We start from the raw sequence: 19,719 nt of genomic DNA on the forward strand, positions 1-19,719 counted from the left end.
AGATCCAGAGAGCGACCCCCGGCTTTATTCAGCAAGTTTGGCCGTTACAAGTCACTACATGAACATAAAAGAAAAATAAAATAATCGTCAGTTTCCGTTAAAAAAGAAAAATAATTTCAGGGACCCTCAAGTGGCAGCCTGCACTGAAAAGGAGCAAGGTGGTGCCTATGGTCATGAAACATGGAGCAGGACACCCCCCCCTCCAATTAGGCAGAAACACATTCTGGGTTGAAATGGGGTGTCCTTCCATAGGAGCAGCCAGACATCACACACAGGGTATGGTACATCACGTCGCATCCATGGCGCAGGGTATGAAGCAGCCCCATCAACTGCTATCCAACAGGACTGCTGTCCAAATAACCCTTTAAATATAAAGGGGCCGGGGGTTTAGAAAGCTGGTGCAACGTCACAGCTCCCTCCAGGATGCTGCTGTTGATCCCTGGGATGAGAAATCACAGCACAGGGTAACCTCAGGGGGCACGTGCATGGGACCAGATGGCAGCAGAGATTTCAAGTAAAAGAACTGATGCAGCTGAGCAAAACCAGGATTTTTTTTGTTTTGACTTGAAGGATTCACTGAGCTGGCCATGGGGGTGGTGTTTAAAAGGAACAAGCTGAAAGACAAACTGCAAATGCCAGAGGCGATCCAGACTAGGTACGGAACAAGACCCCATGAAACAATCCTGATTAGTAACAACCCTGTTTTCAAACACAAACCTACCCCCTGCACAAAGGGTAAAGAGGACACGCATTGCTAATGCCATGTGCTGGAATCCCCACCCTACAGAAGCAGAGTAATTTTCCCCCTCCTGCTTGTCACAGAGCAGCAGAGGCCAAGCTTCCTCCTCTCTGAGACAAGCTGCATGACAACACATGCTCTCCGCCCCTCACGGGACACGGTGCATCAGGAACGAGAAGTTTCACTCTTGATTTCAGGCATGATTTCCTGAACCATGAAACCAGGTGGAGAGAAATACAGAAGAGACTGCAGCAGGATGTGGTACTGACTCTTTGGAAAGGAGATTCAGAGGCACTGCTGCTGCTGCTTAGGCTTGTACAGAAGCCTAAGGGAACTTCCCAGCCCTTCCACTGAATGGGGCAACAGGAAGAACAGCTGCTGCCAATCCTTTTACAGCAGAACAGTTTACTGGAGTCTATCCCCCCCCAGCCTGGCTACCTGACTCTTCCTTACATGGAGCTTCAGGACTTTATAACTTCAGACCGCATTCACTCAGTTAATTCTATACCCCCAGTTACAAAAAGCCCCCCTCCCAGCCTTTGTCCACTGTGAGATGGCACCCACCTCCCCCAGCCCCAGAGATGCAAATTGCCCAGATTAGGTCAATAGGAACATCCATTTTAAAAAACGATCACAAAAAAGAAATGATTGCTCTCTACAACACATGCGCCCCCCAACCCCAATACAGGGTGAGACCCCATGGATAAAACATGATCCAGTCAGGTCTTTGGCTCTGGTTCCTGACAGAGTTCCCCATACACTTTGCAGGTGAATTTTTTTCCTGCTCCTTGCTCTTCTTCTCCCCAGGAGGAACGGAGCACCAAAGGTTAACCCCCCCAGGCACAGAAACTGAGGTGCAGGAGCTGCCTATACACCAGTCTCATTTCTTTCGCTGCTTTTGACATTAGGATCCTCTTGCACTCTTCTCATCTCCAGCCCTTTCACCCATGTGTAGGCAAAGGAGCCCCCCAGAACCATCAAGTTACTCGTCCACCACAAGAAGCTCTTTGTCTCCTCAAAGTAGATAACAGCCAGCACTGTTTGGGCACAGGCCTTGGCTGTCCCAGACACATTGTGGGTGAGTGGGCTAGTGAATTTAATCTGAAGTCCAGTCACATACCCAATAGCAAAGCCAAACACTCCCCCCAGGGTCATCACGCCCCAAAAACTGGGGCTACCCAGCTTGTCAAAGTGGTAGAGGGTGCGGAACTCGCCCAGCAGCATCATGAGGGGGAAGAACAGGACACAGGCGTTGACATTGTTGTAGAAGGTCAGGCGCCAGATGCTACCATCCACCACAGGCAGCACCTTCTTGGTGTAGATGGCATTGAGCGAGACACACAGGCTTGCCAAGATCCCGAAGAATATACCTGTCCATGACAGAGTGCCCTCTGCTCCTTCCTGGTCCACACCCAGCCAGAAGCCACCTGCAACCAAACAAATCAGGCATCATCTGAACAACCGCTGGAGGACTCAAAACATACAGTCAGCAATTCATCATTTACCTTACACCCAACAACCACAACCACAAGCAGAGACAGGCTTAAGGGCTTCCCCTTTCTATTAAGCGAACCCACAAAAGTGTCATGACTAGTGTCCTGAGAGGATTTATTTTGGGAGTGAGGGTAATTTACTGTGCTATCATTCAGTCTCAGAGAACTGATTCCCACACTCAGCAGGCAGCATGAGTTTAGAAACTGTTATTCCAAAGAACCATAAACTAAAGTTAAAGCTACTCTTTGTGTATAGGTCACTTTCAGGAGACCATATGATATTTTTTTTTTAATTGAAAAGCTACCTGTGTGTCAGTTTGCTACCAAGAAATATTCCTCAAGGGGTTTTCCCCCCCCCCGTTGTTTTTTTGTTGTTTCTTTTTGTTGTTGGTTTTTTTTGGTTTTTGGTGTTGTTTTTTTTTTAAAAAAAGGTCTCACAGGCTTTGCTGCGCTGTTAACAGGAAAGGAAAGATAGGTCAGAAAAGAAGACGGAAAGAGAGTAAACACATGGATGTAATATTAAGAAGCTTGATCAAAAAAAGGTCACAAGGCAGACACTGAGGGCAGAACCTTCAACACTTCAAACTTTGACAGGTTTAACCACTCTTTAACCACCTCCAAAACAGGAGCTACAGGCTTTGCATCTCCCAGGCAGAGAAGGAGACCTCTTCCCATCCAGCTATTCATAAGCAAAACACAAAAGGGAAGATGACCTACTGAAGGACTACTGCACCACATCTCCATTACCTGCTTCATGTTGGAGGCCACTGGGAAGTTGCCTGCCAAGCTGCTAACGTGCTTTAAACTAAGCCCAAACACAAATGGGTTCAACGCAGAGAAAGGAATGGCTTTGCGTCAGGCTGCAGAGGATGCTCAGCTATACTGCTATAGGCATACAGGCAATGCTCTCACAGCAAAAGGAAATGGAGCCTGGGGGACAGGGTCTTACAGTAACCCTGTAAGGCTGGCAGACACCACAGTCCTGGGCAATACCTGAGCGGCAAGACTAGCTGAAGGCAATTGCTTGCATCACTTGTGTGGAAAAAAACCCAGTAGTTCTGTTCCTGTTCACCTCTTCTATGGAGAGGAGATTCTTCTGTCTCATTTTCATGAGCCCATCTGCTTGTCTGAGCACCAAAGTGAACTGGCATCCACCTGGAACTGGACTGAAGTCAATACTTCACCAGTACTGGCATCTAAATGGCCTTCCAGTGGAAGGTAGCTTTTGGCACTCCCGATGCCTTTGGAATGAAAGGCTTGTAAGCAATTCCCGTTAAGCCAGTCAATGCCTTGTCCTGCATCCTAACCACACAGCCAGATCTTCTGGCGGTGTTTTACGCTTGGCTTGGTCAGCTAACCACTCATCACGCCATCTGAACCGGCAGGCTCCATCGTGTGGTCCCAGCGGCGCCGACCATAAGCACTGTTACCCGAGTTAATAATCAACAAGCAGTTGAGAAGAGGGGAAATCCACCTGCTGTATCATGGGCAGGGGGGAAGAAAGGTAAGTTAAAGTTTGTTAGAGAGGAAAAAGGGAGCCATGGCCAGGTAAAGGTAACTGCCTTTCTTAAGGAGTTTCCAACACACTCACTCTAGGCAGTGCCAGGCTGCTGGGGGCCCTGTGAGGCACCAGCCCCCCAGGGCACCCCCCCTGTCAGCAGGAGCTGCCATGCCGGTGGGATGGCTTCCCAAGGGGGTGCGTGCCCGCCCACCCCCTCACCTATGATAACTCCGCAGGCCAGGAGGGCGTAGAGGGAGGTGGTCTGCTTGAGGAGCAGGTAGGAGAGCAGCACGTTGAAGACGGTGGTGAGGGATCGCCCCACATTGTAGAAGGCCACACCGACATGCTTGAGGCAGAGGTTGTTGGAGGTGACCATGCCGATGAAGACAACGGAGAGGGGCAGGACGCTGCGGGACACCTTGGGGTCCAGGCGGAGGGCGGGCAGGCCGGGGCAGGGGGGCCCGCAGGCCGCCCCCAGGCTGAGGCCCAGGCAGAGCGCGGCCGTCAGGGCACACTGGAAGAAGGTGACGAAGAGGGGGGCGTCGAGGCGCAGCGAGGGGCTGTCCAGCAGGTACTTGTTGAGGAAGACCATGGCGATGGAGGTGAACCAGTAGAGGCAGACCACTACGGCGATGCGCAGGGCCCGCAGCAGGAAGGGCGCCCGCCGCTCCCCGCCGCCCTCCGCCGCCGCCAGCGGGCCGCCGCCGCCCAGCGCCATCCGCAGGATCCCCGTCCGCGTCAGCTGCGCGCCGGTCATGGCGGGCCGGCAGCCCCGGCCCGGCCGCCCCCGCCCCCGCCGCCGGCCCCACTCACCCGCCGCGCCGCGCCACGCCGCGGCCCCGCCCGCCGCCCTTTATTCACGCCCCGCGGGCGCCGCTCGGCGCCGCCATGTCAGGGGAGGGCCCGGCCCGGCTCGGCCCCACCGCCCCGCCCCGCCCCGCCCCGCGCCCGGCTGCGGCCGCCGGCGGCGAGTCACGATCGCAGCGATCCAGCGACTGGCGCGATGCCCGGGGCAGCGGCGTGCTGCGGGGGGAGCGCCGGGGCCACCCTGTCCCCCAGCCCTGTCCCCCAGCCCTGTCCCCCAGCCCTGTCCCCCAGCCCTGTCATAGCTCTGCGCGGGGCAGCCAGGGCACCGCGGGTAGCTCGCAGGTGGCACCGGGCTGGGGGCAGCGGCTCTGCCGGGGGGCAGGGGGCTCGGGGGGGCTGGGCAGGCCGGGCCGGGGAGCCAAGGCCAAGCGTGCGAGGGGCGGCGCGGCTCAGCGCCGGGGGCCCGTGGGGCACAGCAGCCCCCGCAGCTGCGGCTGGGGCAGGGGGCTGGGGGGGCTGCCCGGCGGGGGCTGCGCATGAGCCCCCCGCGTGCCCGGGTGGCCCAGGAGGCCAGCAGCGCCCTGGCTGGTGTCCCACACGGCGTGGCCAGCGGGGCCGGGGCAGTGCCCGTCCCCCTGCGCTCGGCACGGGTGAGGCCGCCCCTCGAGCCCTGGGCTCAGCTCTGGGCCCCTCACGGCCAGAGGGACACTGAGGGGCTGGAGCGTGTCCAGAGCCGGGCGGGGGCTGGGGGGGCTCAGCCTGGAGAGGAGGGGGCTGGGGGGGGCCTGGTCGCTCCCTGCAGCTGCCTGACAGGGGCTGTGGGCAGGGGGGGTCGGTCTCTGCTCCCACGGAACAAGCGACAGGACCAGAGGAAGCAGCCTCCAGCTGCCCCAGGGGAGGTTCAGGTGGGGTACCGGGAACAATTCCTTCATGGACAGGGTGGTCACGCACTGACAGGCTGCCCAGGGACATGGTGGCCTCGCCATCCCTGGAGGTGTTCAAAAACCGCACAGATGTGACACTTGGGGACACGGGTTAGGGGTGGGCTGGGCACGGCTGGGGTAACGGTTGGGCTCGATGGTCTTACAGGTCTTTTCCAACCTCAATGATTCCATGATTCTACAGTAGTTGATAGCAGCCGGCCAAAGTGACTAGCGCCGTGTTTGCCTGGCAGCACTGGGCAGCGAGCAGCAGGGCAGAGCGTGAAGGAGGTGCTGGGAACAGCACTCACCCTGCTGGCTCATGTCGCTGTCCTTTAGGGGGCTGTGGAGCAAATGGGGTCTGGGTGTCGCACATCTGGTGATTTGCTAACACAGATTTTCCCCGCAGCCTGCTGCAGAGTACAGGTCTGTGCTCTGCTGCCTAAGCCTTATTTACAGGAATAAAGTTCACATTTTTTGCAGCAGTAAATAAAACCTTCCCAATATGACCGGAATGGAGTAGACATGGTGGCACCTGCAAACAGCTCATAATGATAGTACAGGGAAGTGTCAGCCACCTTATTCCCCTTCCTGCAGCATTAACTTTGAAATCTAATCAGGACAATGTCAGTGCCAATGCCATTAACTACTCCGGTACTGATGTGAATGAAGCCTGTGCTGCAACTTCACTGAAACCACTCATTTGTGACAACTCTGCTACATTGCAAGCAACACAGAAACTAACTACTTACATGGTAACCTGGGTGCTGAGGTGCGCTGCACACGCTCCCCTGCTAAAGCAGTTATCCCACAGTCTGCAATCATCATTACAGGTATAGAAGACCCATCTGTCCATATTCACATGCCAGAAGGTCCCACCTTCTCTTAGTGGTGCCTTGTAACAAAGGAAACTCCAGTGCGTTGTGAATTCAAACTGCTGGACAGGACGAAATAAAATTAAATTAATACCAGATTCTATGTGGCAGGGGAGGCAGCCGTGAGCTCAGTGTCAAACAGTGGTTGGTACAATCCCCTATTCCTTATTTCAGCTGAGACTGCTGCAAAATGTCTGGACTGCAATACCCTGGGGCCCAGCAATTTGCAGAGGGCACATATTAAGGGGATTTTGGGGGCAAGGCCAGCAGTGTTATTTGCCCTCAGAGCAGCTATGCTCTTGGCAGTTGTGAAGGACAGAAGCGTGGCAGGGGTTGTGGGGAGAGAAATTATTTATTTCATCAGAGCAGTTGATATGGCTGGAAAATGTTGCAGGCACAATGTGCTTTTCTCAAATCTCTGCCCTTGCACTTGTTTTTTTTACCCCCCCTGCTGCATCAGTTGGTCCAGTAAGATGCTACCTTTCCTTATAGCCCTTCTGTTGTGAACAGGACCTGGGTGCTGGTGGGAATCACATCCTCTCTGGAAAGTTGGTGCCTGGGTCTTTGCTGTGGACTGCCCAAGTGCCCTGCACAGTAATGGCGAGCTCTGAGCACGTGCTGAGCACCATCTCTTACCCCTGCACCTTGTGATGGGCTTGTGATGGCCTCTCCAGCCTGGTAGAGCCCTGACAACCCCAAGCCAGTTTTGCCTCCTCACCTCACCGACCTCCCAGGCAGCCAGGAGAGCTGCAGTGGTGCGTGGTGTTTGCCTGAGCATGCTGGGGCTACAAGCCTCCAGCTCCTGCCATGGAAACAGAGGAGATCATGCCTCTGCAGAGGATCTGGCATCAAGGCACAGAAAGCTTCTATCAATATGCTGGCAATGACCAGCCAGTGTCCCCTCTAGCTCAGCCACGCTTTGATCCTGCTGCATGAAGCGCAGCCAGTGCTTACTGATCGCAAGCTTCTGATCCTGCGTCCCTTCCACCTCCTTCCAGCACCCGGCACAGTGCTTCTGTAAATGGCATCGGTCAGGTGGGGAAAAGAAAGTGAACAGCCTGGTTGTGGGGCACTGGCTTGGTTCCCATGGCCTGTTACACACACCTGTGGCTTCAGCATCACACACTTGTCCTGATTTCAAGGAAATGACCTCTCCTACTTACTAATGTTGTAAGTATGACAGCACCTCTGACAGAATCAGAGCTAGGTACAGATCTTCCCCTTACCACCCCACCCCACCACTTACTAGTGTTGTTCAAAACGTCTTCTCTAAACTAAACACAGAAGTTAGAGATGGCAAAAAACCCAACCCTCAATTCCATCTTGCCTGCTCATTCAGCACATAGAAGATTGCTTTGTCCTGCACAAGTCTGAAATATCCCGATCAATAAAATGTTCATTGCTTCTCCTGGGGGATTATTCTCCAGCCTTATCACACATGGATGGCACGTCTGCATGGGAGACTCGACCAGAATAGCTCTCTCAGCTCTGCCAATATAACTCCCCAGTGCTGACAGTGTATTCCAAAATAAAAGTGATTTATTCTCGAATAACCAGGTAGTTCTGTGATAGTTGTGCTGGGCAACCTCCTTAGGTGGAGCTTGTCTACAGCATGGCAATGGTTCTGACAAGTGCTTGGAATAAAGGCTTGCCTGGGTGCAAAAGGCGGCTGGCAGTTATGCTGCCATAGCCATGCCTGCCTACCTGCCTCGCCTGGATGCGCTGCTCTGGTGACAGTGATGTAAAGTTGTAGGTGGTTTAGAAATTTCAGAGTAAAGGTGGTAAAAAAGAGGTTATAATGCTCATTGAAGCTGTTGTGACAATGTGGCCTGGCCTCCTGCGCAGCACCAGCCTTCAGCTTCCCTGAATTAATTCTTGCTTGCATTAAAGCTCATCTTCTAGGGGGGGAAAAATTGATCTTGATTAAAAATACTTCCAAGGAGACTGAATTAAATAGGCCACTAGCAATATTATTCCGATGGCTGGTTACTTCACACTAAATAATGCACGCTCCTTTTCATGCTTGGAATTGCCTGGTTCAGGATTTCAACCTCCAGAACTTGTCACAGCTTTGCCTTTTTTTTTTTTTTTTTTTTTTTTTTTTACAAGCAAGTGCTTACAGGCAGATGAAGTTACCTTTTAACCTAGTATTTTGAGAAGATAAATGCATTTAACTTCCTTACAGAACATGTTTATTATGCTACAGCAGCAGCAATTCACTTCCTGATGGTGACAAGCCCTAGATATTTTCCTGCCCTGCTGCCTGGTTATATTATTAACATGATAACATATATCAGGAAGAGTCAGCACAAGATTATTTCTTGTTTAGGACCGTGCTGCTTCATGTTCCTGAGGGTTTTAAAAAGAAACAATTATCCCTAGTGGAGGTCTGAGGCTGGAAAATAAACAGCTTTGATGGGTTCCTCATGTTGGGAAATCAGGCTGCCTCGGTAGCATCCTTGTTCCCATGTCCCGCAAGGTGCCTGCGCTGCTGCTGAGCACACATGTATGCACTCCTGCATCTTATTAAATCCTTTCCTATGTGAACAGAAGCCCTTTTAAAATATGACAGGCAGTGCTTCTCTGAGGGGACAGCTCTCCCCTTCCCCCTTAAATTGCCTGACTTTCTGGAAAGCAAGCAAATCAGCCGATAACCAGCAGCAGCCGATAAAATAACAATAGACTTTGCGGTGTAGGTCAAAGCCAGTGATGAGGCAGCATGAATCACATTTCCTGGCCAGGCAAGAGACCTGGAGGTTCCGACCAGACTGTCAGTGTGGGAACAGGCCCTTTGTAAGTCATGTAGAATGGCAACTGAAGGAGCAGAAAACATTGCCAGGTTTGAGTGTTTCTGGGTCTTCAGGAAGATACCTTTGTGGTTAGAAATAGGGCTCGTTTCACTACCTGGAATGGAACATGGGTAAAAATCAGCTCAGCAGTGAGGTCGTTCCAGTGTATTTAAGGATTTATTGTTCTTTGTGTGTATGGGGATCTGATTTCCAGTTAATACAAGCATCCCCAATGCAGAAGTTTATAAAGTATGGGGCTTATGAGTCAAGACATCAATCTAGCTTTATGTATGTATACACACACATACATACAAGCATGTATGTAAGTATGTCAAATCATAGAATCATTTAGGTTGGAAAAAACTTTTGAGATCATCAGGTCCAACCATTAACCCAGCACTGCCAAGCCCACCACTACACTGTGTCCCCAGGGACCGCATCTATGTGTTTTTTGAACACATAGATGATTCCACTATGTCCCTGGGCAGCCTGTCCCAGTGCCTGACCACTCTTTCCATGAAGGAATTGTTTCTGATCTCCAATCTAAACATCCCCTGGCACAATTTGAGGCTGTACATGTGTATCTGTACAGGTGCATGTGTGTGTGTCTGCTCAGCCTACAGTCAGTGAGACCCCACAGTGGTGTCCAAGCAGGGACTGACAATGCAAGAGGGTTCACCTGTGACAGGAGTATTGCTTTACTGGACCTCCTGGTGATTCCTCTGTTTGCTGTGTATCTCAGCAAAATTAGCTTGAGCCTTCAAGTTTTCCAGTCTGAACTGCAGGTATTGCCTGGTAACAACAGGTCTCAGCTGTCACACCATTATTTCATGTTTGCTGATAATTATACAGGATAAAGAGGCCAATGCAAAATCCAAAGCTGATTCATCAGATCAGAACAGGCAGATCAGGTCTGTCTCTGCTGGGCAGCAAACGTGAATCAAGGTGAGAAAACAAAGAAATCTCTTATTATCATCCCCAAACAACACCCGTTTCTAATACTGGCACTTCCTGTTACAACACAGCATCTTTCCAGACTCTCCTTGTTTTGTAGGAGAAATGGCTGTGGCAAGGTAGTGCTGCCGTAGCTCTCTGTTGTGCAGGATAATAGATGTCTCTGCAGTCACATCGTGGAAAAACATGGAGCACCTGGGAGTCCAGTGCAGGGGCAGCCTGGTGTCACTGCAAAATGGGAACAGTTCTGGTCCAGATGGATTTATTAGCTGTGGTTCTCTGCCAGCTTTGTTGGTGGCCCAGGCAGCTGCTGCAAAGATGCTCCGGTGCCTGCCCCACGTGCTGTCCTCCAGCAGCTTGGTGGCACCAGCTGGAGAGTGCCTGGATCCAGCTGCACCCAGCTCAGACACCTTCCTGGACCCCAGAACATGGGGGACTCATCCAGCGTCTGCTGGAGCTTGGCCCAGAAGGGGTTAACTCCCAGCTGGATCCAAACCAACTCTGTAACCAATCAAACCCAGCACTGCCAGGGCTCTTCAGCCCCTCTGCAGCCTGGTGCCAGGGCCCTGGAACAGGTGTGCTGGCTCAGCTCAGTGGGCTCCAACAGGACTTCTGAGAGGGTTCTGTGCCACACCAAAGCAGCCCTGGGCTTTGCGGACTTGAGCTGCTCCTGGAAGCACTGCAGGTGCCGCAGCAGCTAACAAACCTGGCCGCACCTCAGGCTGCCTCGCCATCTGGGGCGTGCTTAACCCCCAGCCTGGATACCCTGGCTGCACCTGAGTGGAAGAATAGTGCATAAGAAATAGCTAATGAAGATTTCTCCTAGCTGTTTTGTTCTTTCCAGGTTTCCTCAGGACTCCTGCCTTGACTGGGGAAATGTGGGGGACTGCTTTGACCGTGGGCAGAGAGAGGCGGTGAAGGCAGCAGCAGGTTCCTCCCACCCCCAGATTACACCAGCACCACCTGGCAGGTCCATGAGCCCGGCTCCTGCCCCGGCCCCGCTGCCCCGCCGGGACACGAGGCTCTGCTGGAGCAGTCACAGCTTGGACCCCGCGGAGCACGGCCACCAGGGGTTTACACCGCGTTGTAGCCGCTGGTGTGGCAGCAGTGTCACTAGAGGGCAGGGCTGGCCCGCGGTTGGAGCCTTCCCAGGCAGGGCTGCCACCAGCCTGGCGCGGGCTGGCGAGGCCGGGTTTAGAGGTTTCGATTGCAGATGAAGAAACATTTCCTCACGGAACGGGTGGTCAGGCACTGACAGGCTGCCCAGGGTGGCATCGCCATCCCTGGAGGTGTTCAGAAACCGCGCAGCTGTGGCACTTGGGGACACGGGTTGGGGTGGGCTGGGCACTGCTGGGGTGACGGTTGGGCTCGATGGTCTCAAAGGGCTTTGCCAACAGGGACGATTCCATGGTGCCATGACTGGGGCACAGGCGGACAGGGCTGGGCTGAAGCTGGGGCAGGACTGGGGTGGGGGGAGCCCTGGCCTGGCCGTCCCGTTTCGCCCAGCTGCGGCAGCGGTGGGAGGCAGGGGTGGGTGCACGCCCCGCACAAAGGCTGCGAGCTCTGGCACTGCTTGCTGGGGTGCATGGGGCACATCTCCAGCTGCTCACGCTGGGCTTCTCTGCTAAGCACTTGGCCTCGGTCATCGTCCGAGAATGGTATGAAATCATACCCCCAGGGTCCCGGCATCAACTTAGAAGTCACAGCACGACGCCAAACATCATGGATTTTATGCATCGCCTCGTTGCTGCGTGTTCCCTACACCGCCCCCCACTCCCCACCTCCCCTGTGGGCTGCGGCAGCCTCTGCTCCCCACCGCACCAGGCAGGACGAGCTGGCAGGGACCTGACCGCCCGCACAGCAGAAATGACTCAACAAGGCAGGGTGAGAACTGGCAGCCCGCGGCAGGGGGGCGAGCAGCTAGCTAGGCATGGGAGGGCTGCATCTTTGTCCCTCTGGCTCTCAGAAAAGCAGATAACCTTGGGGGAAGGTGTCCCTGTGCCCATCCCGGGGTGGCCCCCAGCTCGGAGGGGTGGTGGCCCTGTTACGCCGTGGCTCGGGAGCAGCCTGGCCACAGCGATGCTGAGCTCTCTGCTGGGGCTGGATACGGCCCTGCTGCCGTGGCCGGGTCAGGCGGGAGCAGCAGCCCAGCTCCCGGGAGCAGGGTGGGCAGGTAGCAGGCTGTGATTTATGAGGCAAGCCCTTGGAAACTCTCTGAACCCAGTGCTTAAGTGCTTCTGAATGGCAGCATTAATTACTATTAAAAACACACATTTATATCTCTCTCACCTGCTTTAAATCCTGTGAAATTAGATTCCCTACCCATCCCTTCCAGCCTCAGTGGCAGCTCAGGGTGTTTTATAGGCCTATAAAGCCCCACAGTACCTGCTGTCTACATGGGCTCTTATTTACGAGGCCTTTAACGGGCTTACTGGCTGCACCATCTGAGCCCCCTGATCATTTCATTTCTGTGTCCCTCGGAGCGAGCGGTCCCCTCGGCCACCCCGCCGGCCGTGCCTCCCTGCAGGGAGCGGCTGACGCAGAGACCTGGCTGCCTGGGGTGGGAGTGATGCTGTGCCGGGGGTCCTCATTGAACTCATTTCCATCATTTGTCCCAGCCTTTCTGGTTTTATGTAGAAAAAGGATTCAGCCTCGTGACAGGGTTGCGAATGTCCTTGTTTGCTTGTCCTTTACAGCAGAGTCGTGCCAGGCATCACCAAAAGTCACGTGGTCCTTCCCAGGGCTGGGAGGTGAGCAGCCCCGAGACCCCAGATTTACTGAGCACAGAGGCTGAAGTTCGTATATATGTAAAGTTATGTTTGTGTAGGTCCTTCATAGAAAGCAAATATTATTTCCATGGTTTATCCTTTCTTTTTGGAGGGTGGAGGTGAGCTATGTAGATGCATCTTAAAATAGCCCACTTTTCCCTAATGGACTGCAGCGGTTTTGCAACTCATCCTCTATTGAATGCCTTGACGGTGTACTTAAAAGTATATTATGCCTTTGGACTGAGATGTGAACCTTACTTCGTTGGGGGCCCTCTTGTCCCCATGTCACAAAGAAGAGGGTGGGATGGAGATGGGAGCTCAGTTCTTCTCCAGGCCCCTCCCTTATAATCTCCCTGCCAGTGGCTCTGCCCCTTCAGCACTTCTGGGTCCTCAGACCTGCTGGGAACTGGATTCTGCTCTGGGGAACTGGCCAGATTTGTGTGCTTGTGTCAGCTTACTGGGGAGGAATTGATAGAGAGCTCTGCCTCCTGATTCCCAGGCTGAGCATGTTAATTTATAGATTGGATCTGTCACTCCTGATAAACGATATCTTACTTCCCTAATGCTACCTTCAAACTGAGTTTTTAAGGCCAGGTCAGGTGGAGAAATCAAAGGGTGACTCCACTTTCGCTTTGCTCTGGCTTCGTTCTCCGCAGCTGGGCTGAAGCTGGCTTCTCAAGCAAGAGATGGATCTGGTACGACAGGGATTGTCCCCTGCCTTGGTGGCCAAGCAGGCAGAGTGTCTGCCCCAAACGGGGCTCTGAAGCCCCCTGCCTTGCTCCCTCAGGTGCTTAGTTTGCTCTGATTTGTTTTTGGGGAGGGCCAGCTGGGGCACCTCTGCAGATGCCCATCAGCACCCTTCCTCCCTGCTGTGCCCTGCGAGTGCAGGAGCAGCTGGCTCCCCTGGGACAGCGTTGCTGCTACGGTGGGACGACCCCATCTCACAGCGTCCTGCCAGGCCATCCTGCCCTTTCTGCTTCTTCAGCCAAAACACACATTACTTATGGAGCAGTATCCAATTTTCTCTGCCAGAAGAACCATTTCCTACAGTCTGGCAAAGCCCAGGGCACATCTGGGCTGCACTGGTGGGCTGCAAAGGGTCTCCAGTGCTGTCTTGCCTCCCTCCTGAAAATGAAAGATCCAAAGCCTCTGTAGGACCTGCCTTGTTCCCTCTGAGGAGCAGGGCCCCTTGAGGGGATATTGGGAGGCAACTTGCCTGGGCTTGGAGAAGAGCAGAAGGGCTGTATTTCCCTCTTCCTCCCTGGTGATGTGAACAAAACAAAACAAAAACCTTCTCCCAAAGTACCTTGAGCAATGCCCAGGAACAGGGGAGGATGTTTGGAGCCATCCTGGGGCAGCTGGAGGTGCAAGTCCCCCCCATGCATGCCCAAGGGGGGGTGTCCTGGCAGCCTGAGGCAGCAGGTCCCAGGCGCTTGTGGTGCGGTGGGGCTCAGCTCTTCAAATTTGGCTGGTGCGAGGAGCCAGGCGGCAGAGCTAGGAGCTGCCTAATGGGGATTGATGGCTTTGGGTTTCTTACAGCCAACAGTGTGCAAGTGCTGCTGCCAGGGGCCAGGGTAGCGTGGCGAGGCAGGGGTGGTGGAGTAGGGACAGTCTCTCCAGCAGGGAAGAGGCAGTTCCCAAATGTTGAGCTGTAGGGTTGCAACGGGATGGTGATAAGACACCAAAAAAAGCTCTGATCAGGCAATTTGAGACCAGCCCTCCTCATCATCCTCCTTCATCCAGCTCTGTTCCTGGTCTCTTACAGTACTGCTGAGCTGCCTACTCGGGCAGATGGTAGAGGTGGACCCAGGACCTTGCTAAGGAGGGTGCCCAGGAGCTTACTCAGGAGCACAAAGCAGTACCAGAAGGCTCCCAGCCTTGGCTCCTGCCCAGATCTGAAGCCAACAAGCATACCTGTTGCCACTCTGCAGGGAAAAGCGGCATTTCCTTTTCTCTGCATGCTTCACGTGGGGTCTTCTGAGCATTAATCCTTTCAGGGGATATGCCTGAATGAACACAAGCAAAGCTTTGGTGAGGATCCTTCTCCAGCAGCAGACGACTGTTTTTTGGAGCACAGCCAATGGCTTAGAGCTGTACATACGTGAGCAGCTTTGTTCCTCCTCCAGGGAGCTGACTAACAAAGTTAAGAGCTGGCCAAACAGCCAGGATTAAGCATATCATTGCTCTAACCCTCCTGGGGTTACAGTGGTTAAAGACATGTGCGTGAGACCTGGTTGGCTTGTCATTATCAAGCACTGGCTATTTTCTTGTTCCCCAAGAACAGAATTTTCTGAAGCCATCTCTTTATGCCCTTTATGCCCATGTGTCATGGCAATAACACAAAATAAATCAGCCCAGTGAATTCCTTCCACAGGTGATGAAAGAAGAAGCCAGAGATGCCTCACAGAGGAGGGAACCTTCCGCTCGGGGCTAACTATGAAACCTAATAAACCATCATCCAAAGTGCACCACTGCCCTTGCCCCTTTTCTAGCAACCACAGCAGTCAAAATTTCCCTGCACAACAATCACAGCCGTTTGAGATCGCAAATCCTGCAGCACATTGGAAACTAAAAATGATGGCACTGGGAACAATAAACGGAATTTGAACTTCCAATTAAAGAAATGCAGAGGAGATGGCTGTGATTTGATTCAGATTTAACTCGGTGCAAGCTTCCCCCTCTGAAGGTTTTTTTTCCCCCCAGCTGCTGCAGACTCTCCCATCCGCTGCAGTGCAAGCTGCAGAATAAACCTTGCCGAATTTAGGTCAAGCTTGCCAGGGAATACACAGGGCCTTGGCTGCTATTAAATGACTATGAAGACCATGTTACAAACACAAGAGTAGGTGCTTTAAAGCCAGAACCCAGCTCTGTTGCACCTGAAGGACCTGTGAGCGATGGAGGGGGACCGGGAGCTGGCACAGAGCACGGGGGAACAAAAGCACTCGTGAGCCGTGTCTTCCAAAACTAACAAGTTGAAACCCTCAGCGTCCCTGTGGGCTGGGATCTTCGTACTGAGGATGCATTACATCAGGCAGAGAGGAAAAATACCCGGTCAGAGGAAGCCAGGGCAGAGACGCCGATGGCGAAGCCCTCTCCAGCCACCTCCTCCCCTGCCATTCCAGCCGGCTGCGCAGGAGCAGTTTCGCCATAATTATATTTGTACTTTTTAACCTCTGGCTTCTGTTGGTGCAATGCTGAACACTCTCACACGTGGAATGTTAACAAGGGGATTGCAGGACCCATGGGAGCCAGCAGCCAGGAACGAGCTGGAGGAAATGGGACCAGGATCCAAGAGCTCCCAAAATGCTCGGAGCAGCGGGAAAGCAGGCAAGGGCTGTCCGCAGCTGGGAGCTGCTTCTGGACGTCCAGCCGTGAGCCTGGGACAGCAGAGGAGGAGAAGCATGTGTGAGGCTGAGAAGCAGGCTGAGGCTGGGCATGGGGCCGGCAAGGCGGCTCGGTGCTCCTGCTGCAGGGCAACCAAAGCAATCCCTTTTATCTTCCCGTGGTTATCAACAGCGCAACAAGCAGCGAGAGGGCTGCTGGCAGTACTCCAGTGCACGAAGCAAGTCGCACCTTGCGAATTATTCCGTGGGTTAAGGCAGAGAAGGGCCAGTTTACGCCTCACAGAGGAGCTGTTGGCTGCTGTAAGGTAACCCAGGAGCTGCAGGGCTCCTCTGAGCTGCCTGCATTAGGATGGCAGAGGCACATCTTGGGGCATCGCACCCCTGCTGCCCTGTTCTGTGTGGGTTAGTGCAAGGTCTGTATAGTCAGAGACAACTGTTCTTTTTTAATTTTTAAAACATATACATGTCCTTTCTGGTAAGGAAAACTCCCCCTCCTCAGCAGGCATCCCTTCCTTCCTTCCATTTATTCCTCACAGGTTATAAAGACCCTTTCCAACTGCTCACTGAACACAAGCACTCCCATAACTTCTGCCCCGAGCCCCCACCTTGGTTCCCTCTGTGCCCCATGGCTGCCAGCTGGGGCAGACAGGCTGGAGAAAAGCAAGTACCGAAGGCTGGAGGGGAATCATCTCACGAGCACAGCCAGTCCTGTAATAACGTGTCCTGCATTAACTGGTCCTGCTGCAGGTGCCTGGGGCTCAGGAGGGAGAGAAGCAAGGCAGGTCAGTGTGCACCTTATCCTCAGCTCAGTCCCTGCCTGTGCTGCCCAGTGCACTGGGAATGGCACCACCCCGATCCCCCCAGCATCGCCACCCATACCCCTAGTTGCACACCCTGAGCTGAGCTCCGCATTTTTTAGCACATGGGTCCCCAGCGCTCGTTTTGTGCTAACAGGGCTGCTGTGACTCTAATTGCCTGATAAATGTAATTGGAGGCTATGGCTTACCCCGGTGTTACTACCTGGAGCTGTTAATGTTAGCCGAAGCACAGCTGTGCTGCCTCCTGCCCTGGCAGCAGCACACCGGCTGCCGGGCAGTTGGTGCTGTGCTCTGGGTCACTGCCGTGCTGCTGCCTCCCACCCAGGGAAGTGCTGTGCTGCGCAGCCCTGCGGCATCCAGCCAGCTCGTACTGTCCTTTAACCTGCACCTCTCTGGCTGTGTAGAATCCTTCCCTTACTTGTAGTGGCTCTACGTCCCTCGCACTGAAGTGCCCTTTAATGCACTTCTGCCTTATTACTTGTCCTTTTCAATTTACCTCTAGCCAGTTACGCTGTGTGAGGCCAAACTCTCCTGCACCACTTGCCAACAATACTGTGTTGTTGCAGACAATTAGACAAAGAAGCCACTCAAAGGATTCTCTAGATGAGGTTACATCTCAAATTCCATTGGTAAAACAGGAGACCAGAGCACACGCAGGTTTACTACAGCAGGCATCAACAAGCAGGCTGAAGCCCCTTCTGTGATTGCAGAACCAGTGGGTCTGGGAAAATGCTTGTTCTCTGGCATCCCAAGAGGCTACCAGCAGATTAGGAGCATTGCTTTGCAGCAAGATCATTTGAGCATAGAGTTTGTTAGTCATCAAGCTGAGCAGAAGCCTTAAAATAAGGCGTGGAAGCCCAGATCTCTGCAGAGAAGGGGCTGGGCTGGGGCAAGGGGAGCAGAGTCACCTGCTGATGCGGAGCCAGGCACCGTAGGGGCATTGGTCACCTCCCAGGGTGGTCCATCACCTCTCAGGCAGTAGTCTGATAGAAAACCAGTGACAGCCACAGGGCCAGGGCTCTGGCAGCTAGTGTTGTCCCTCCTTTAAATTGCCAGCTCTTTTGTTGGAAGTGAAGAATGCCCACAGATGAAATTATTCAGCTACAACTGAATGCATCCCACACTGAAGATACCCAGGATGCATAGGCCTTCTAGAACAAGTCTTTTCATCTGTTTTTTTGAATAACTAACAGATTTGGAGCCCCTGTGGTTTTCTACAGTCTCAGGAAGCTCCACCAGCCCAGACTTGTTCAGCATCAGGGCACTTCTGCTACCCCCCACCCCCCTGCCCCTCCATCCCAAAGTAAAAAGCCAGTGCTCACCATTGCTGAGCGAGCAAAGGGAGGCTCCGCTCTCAGGGTGGGACAGCCATAGCAGTGCCTGGAGTCTCTGCGATGATGCTGTGAGGGCAGTGGTTATAGCTCTATACCGTGTAAGAGCAGAGAAAGGGACTGTAGCTCAGCACCCGCTAATGAGCTTCATGACTCTAAAGCCAGCCCCACGCGACACCCATTTCTGCTCGCAGCAGTGTGTGGGGTGTCTCAGCCCTGCCGGCCCCTGCTGCAGACCAGACACCATCCCTGGGGAACAAGGAAAGCGAGCTCAAGGCTTGTGATCGCACAGCAGAGAAAGCCGGGGCAAGTCTGCCTTCGGGGAGAGGGGGAAAAGAAGGCAAAGCAGGCTGAAGCCCCTTCTGAGAGCACTGTGGTGCCCAGTCCGGCCAGCCTACACCCCCAGCGCACGATGCAGCTGGGGCTGGTGCTGATACAGTCTTTGTCAGCAGCTTGTGCCCCTCCAGGAACATCTGATGCTTCTCTAGTCAAGGGGCACGTGCTAAGAAGGAGGAAATGGCCCTTTTGGACCATCCTTGTAGAGATCATGTAGCACCAGAGCACACGTGGCCCAGAGCAGGTTCAGCACTGTGTAGGACGGAGTTGGTGCCCGACCAGGCTGGCTCTGTCCTATCCCATCCCATCCCTGGGCAGAGCCGACTGTCCCTGCTGCTCCCATGGGCAGCTGGCCTTTTGCTGTGACTTCAGCTGTGGCCATGTTGCCACATCCCTGTCCCCAGCAGGCAGCCAGTATCCAGAGCTCATCACCTACAGCCTCCCGTCCCTGGGAGGTGTGGAGCTGGCAAGCCCTTGCAGTGGGCATGCTGTGGGGTTGTTCTCCCCTTCACAGGGAGAGCGAGGCTGGAAGAGCCAGGGCAAGAGCACAGGCGTTTCTTTGCCCCATGGCTTCCACCAGGCAATTTGTGCCCTGCTGTCATTGCTGCGCTTGGCCATCTTACGGAGCGAAGGCTCAGCTAGCAGAAAAAAACCCCAAAACCCCCATGGTGGAGGAAGGAGGCGCGATGCACGCCCTGGGCTTCAAAACTCTTCTCCACTGGCTCTTTCTGCCTTGTGGGGCTGGCCCCACACCCTCCCAGATGGGCTCAGGCTCTTTGTTTAACTCCCAAAGCTCCTGCGGCAGCTCAGCTTGCAGAAGTCCCCACCTCTATGGAAACCTCCTCTTTTTTTTTATTTCATTTTTTTACGGAGGCCTTTGAAGATGCTTGTTGCCATGGAAACATGCTTTAAAGAGTGCGTTTTCCCTTCATCTTGAGAGCTTCTGTTGCCATAACAGCCGCATCCAACTCCTCCCTTCTCCCTGCTGGCTGCTCCGCTAGGGGATGCAGCAGGGTCCTGCCTTTGGGGTCCCCGAGCCCCCCA

The 19,719-nt window shown here is 53.8% G+C and overlaps 1 protein-coding gene and 1 long non-coding RNA gene across 5 annotated transcripts in view; both read right to left on the reverse strand.

Annotated features, from left to right (window-relative positions):
* Positions 1-533: 533 nt before the first annotated feature.
* On the reverse strand, positions 534-4,512 carry SLC35C1 (solute carrier family 35 member C1). Its single transcript, XM_037394094.1, has 2 exons — positions 3,953-4,512; positions 534-2,166 (listed from the first exon to the last, which is right to left on the reverse strand). Exons 1-2 carry the CDS (start codon positions 4,488-4,490, stop codon positions 1,607-1,609), a joined length of 1,098 nt encoding a protein of 365 aa, XP_037249991.1. The 5' UTR covers positions 4,491-4,512; the 3' UTR covers positions 534-1,606.
* Positions 4,513-5,416: 904 nt separating this feature from the next.
* Positions 5,417-19,719, reverse strand: part of LOC119151588 — a 44,822-nt gene continuing 30,519 nt past the window's right edge. For 2 of the 4 annotated variants that reach the window (XR_005105463.1, XR_005105466.1), the window contains 2 exons: positions 14,761-14,852; positions 6,412-10,306 (listed from right to left, as the gene is read on the reverse strand). This is a non-coding gene — a long non-coding RNA (uncharacterized LOC119151588). The other 2 variants (XR_005105465.1, XR_005105464.1) reach the window with 2 other exon arrangements.

This window comes from Falco rusticolus, chromosome 7 (assembly GCF_015220075.1).
Source record: "Falco rusticolus isolate bFalRus1 chromosome 7, bFalRus1.pri, whole genome shotgun sequence".
In the NCBI taxonomy this organism is placed as follows: domain Eukaryota; kingdom Metazoa; phylum Chordata; class Aves; order Falconiformes; family Falconidae; genus Falco; species Falco rusticolus.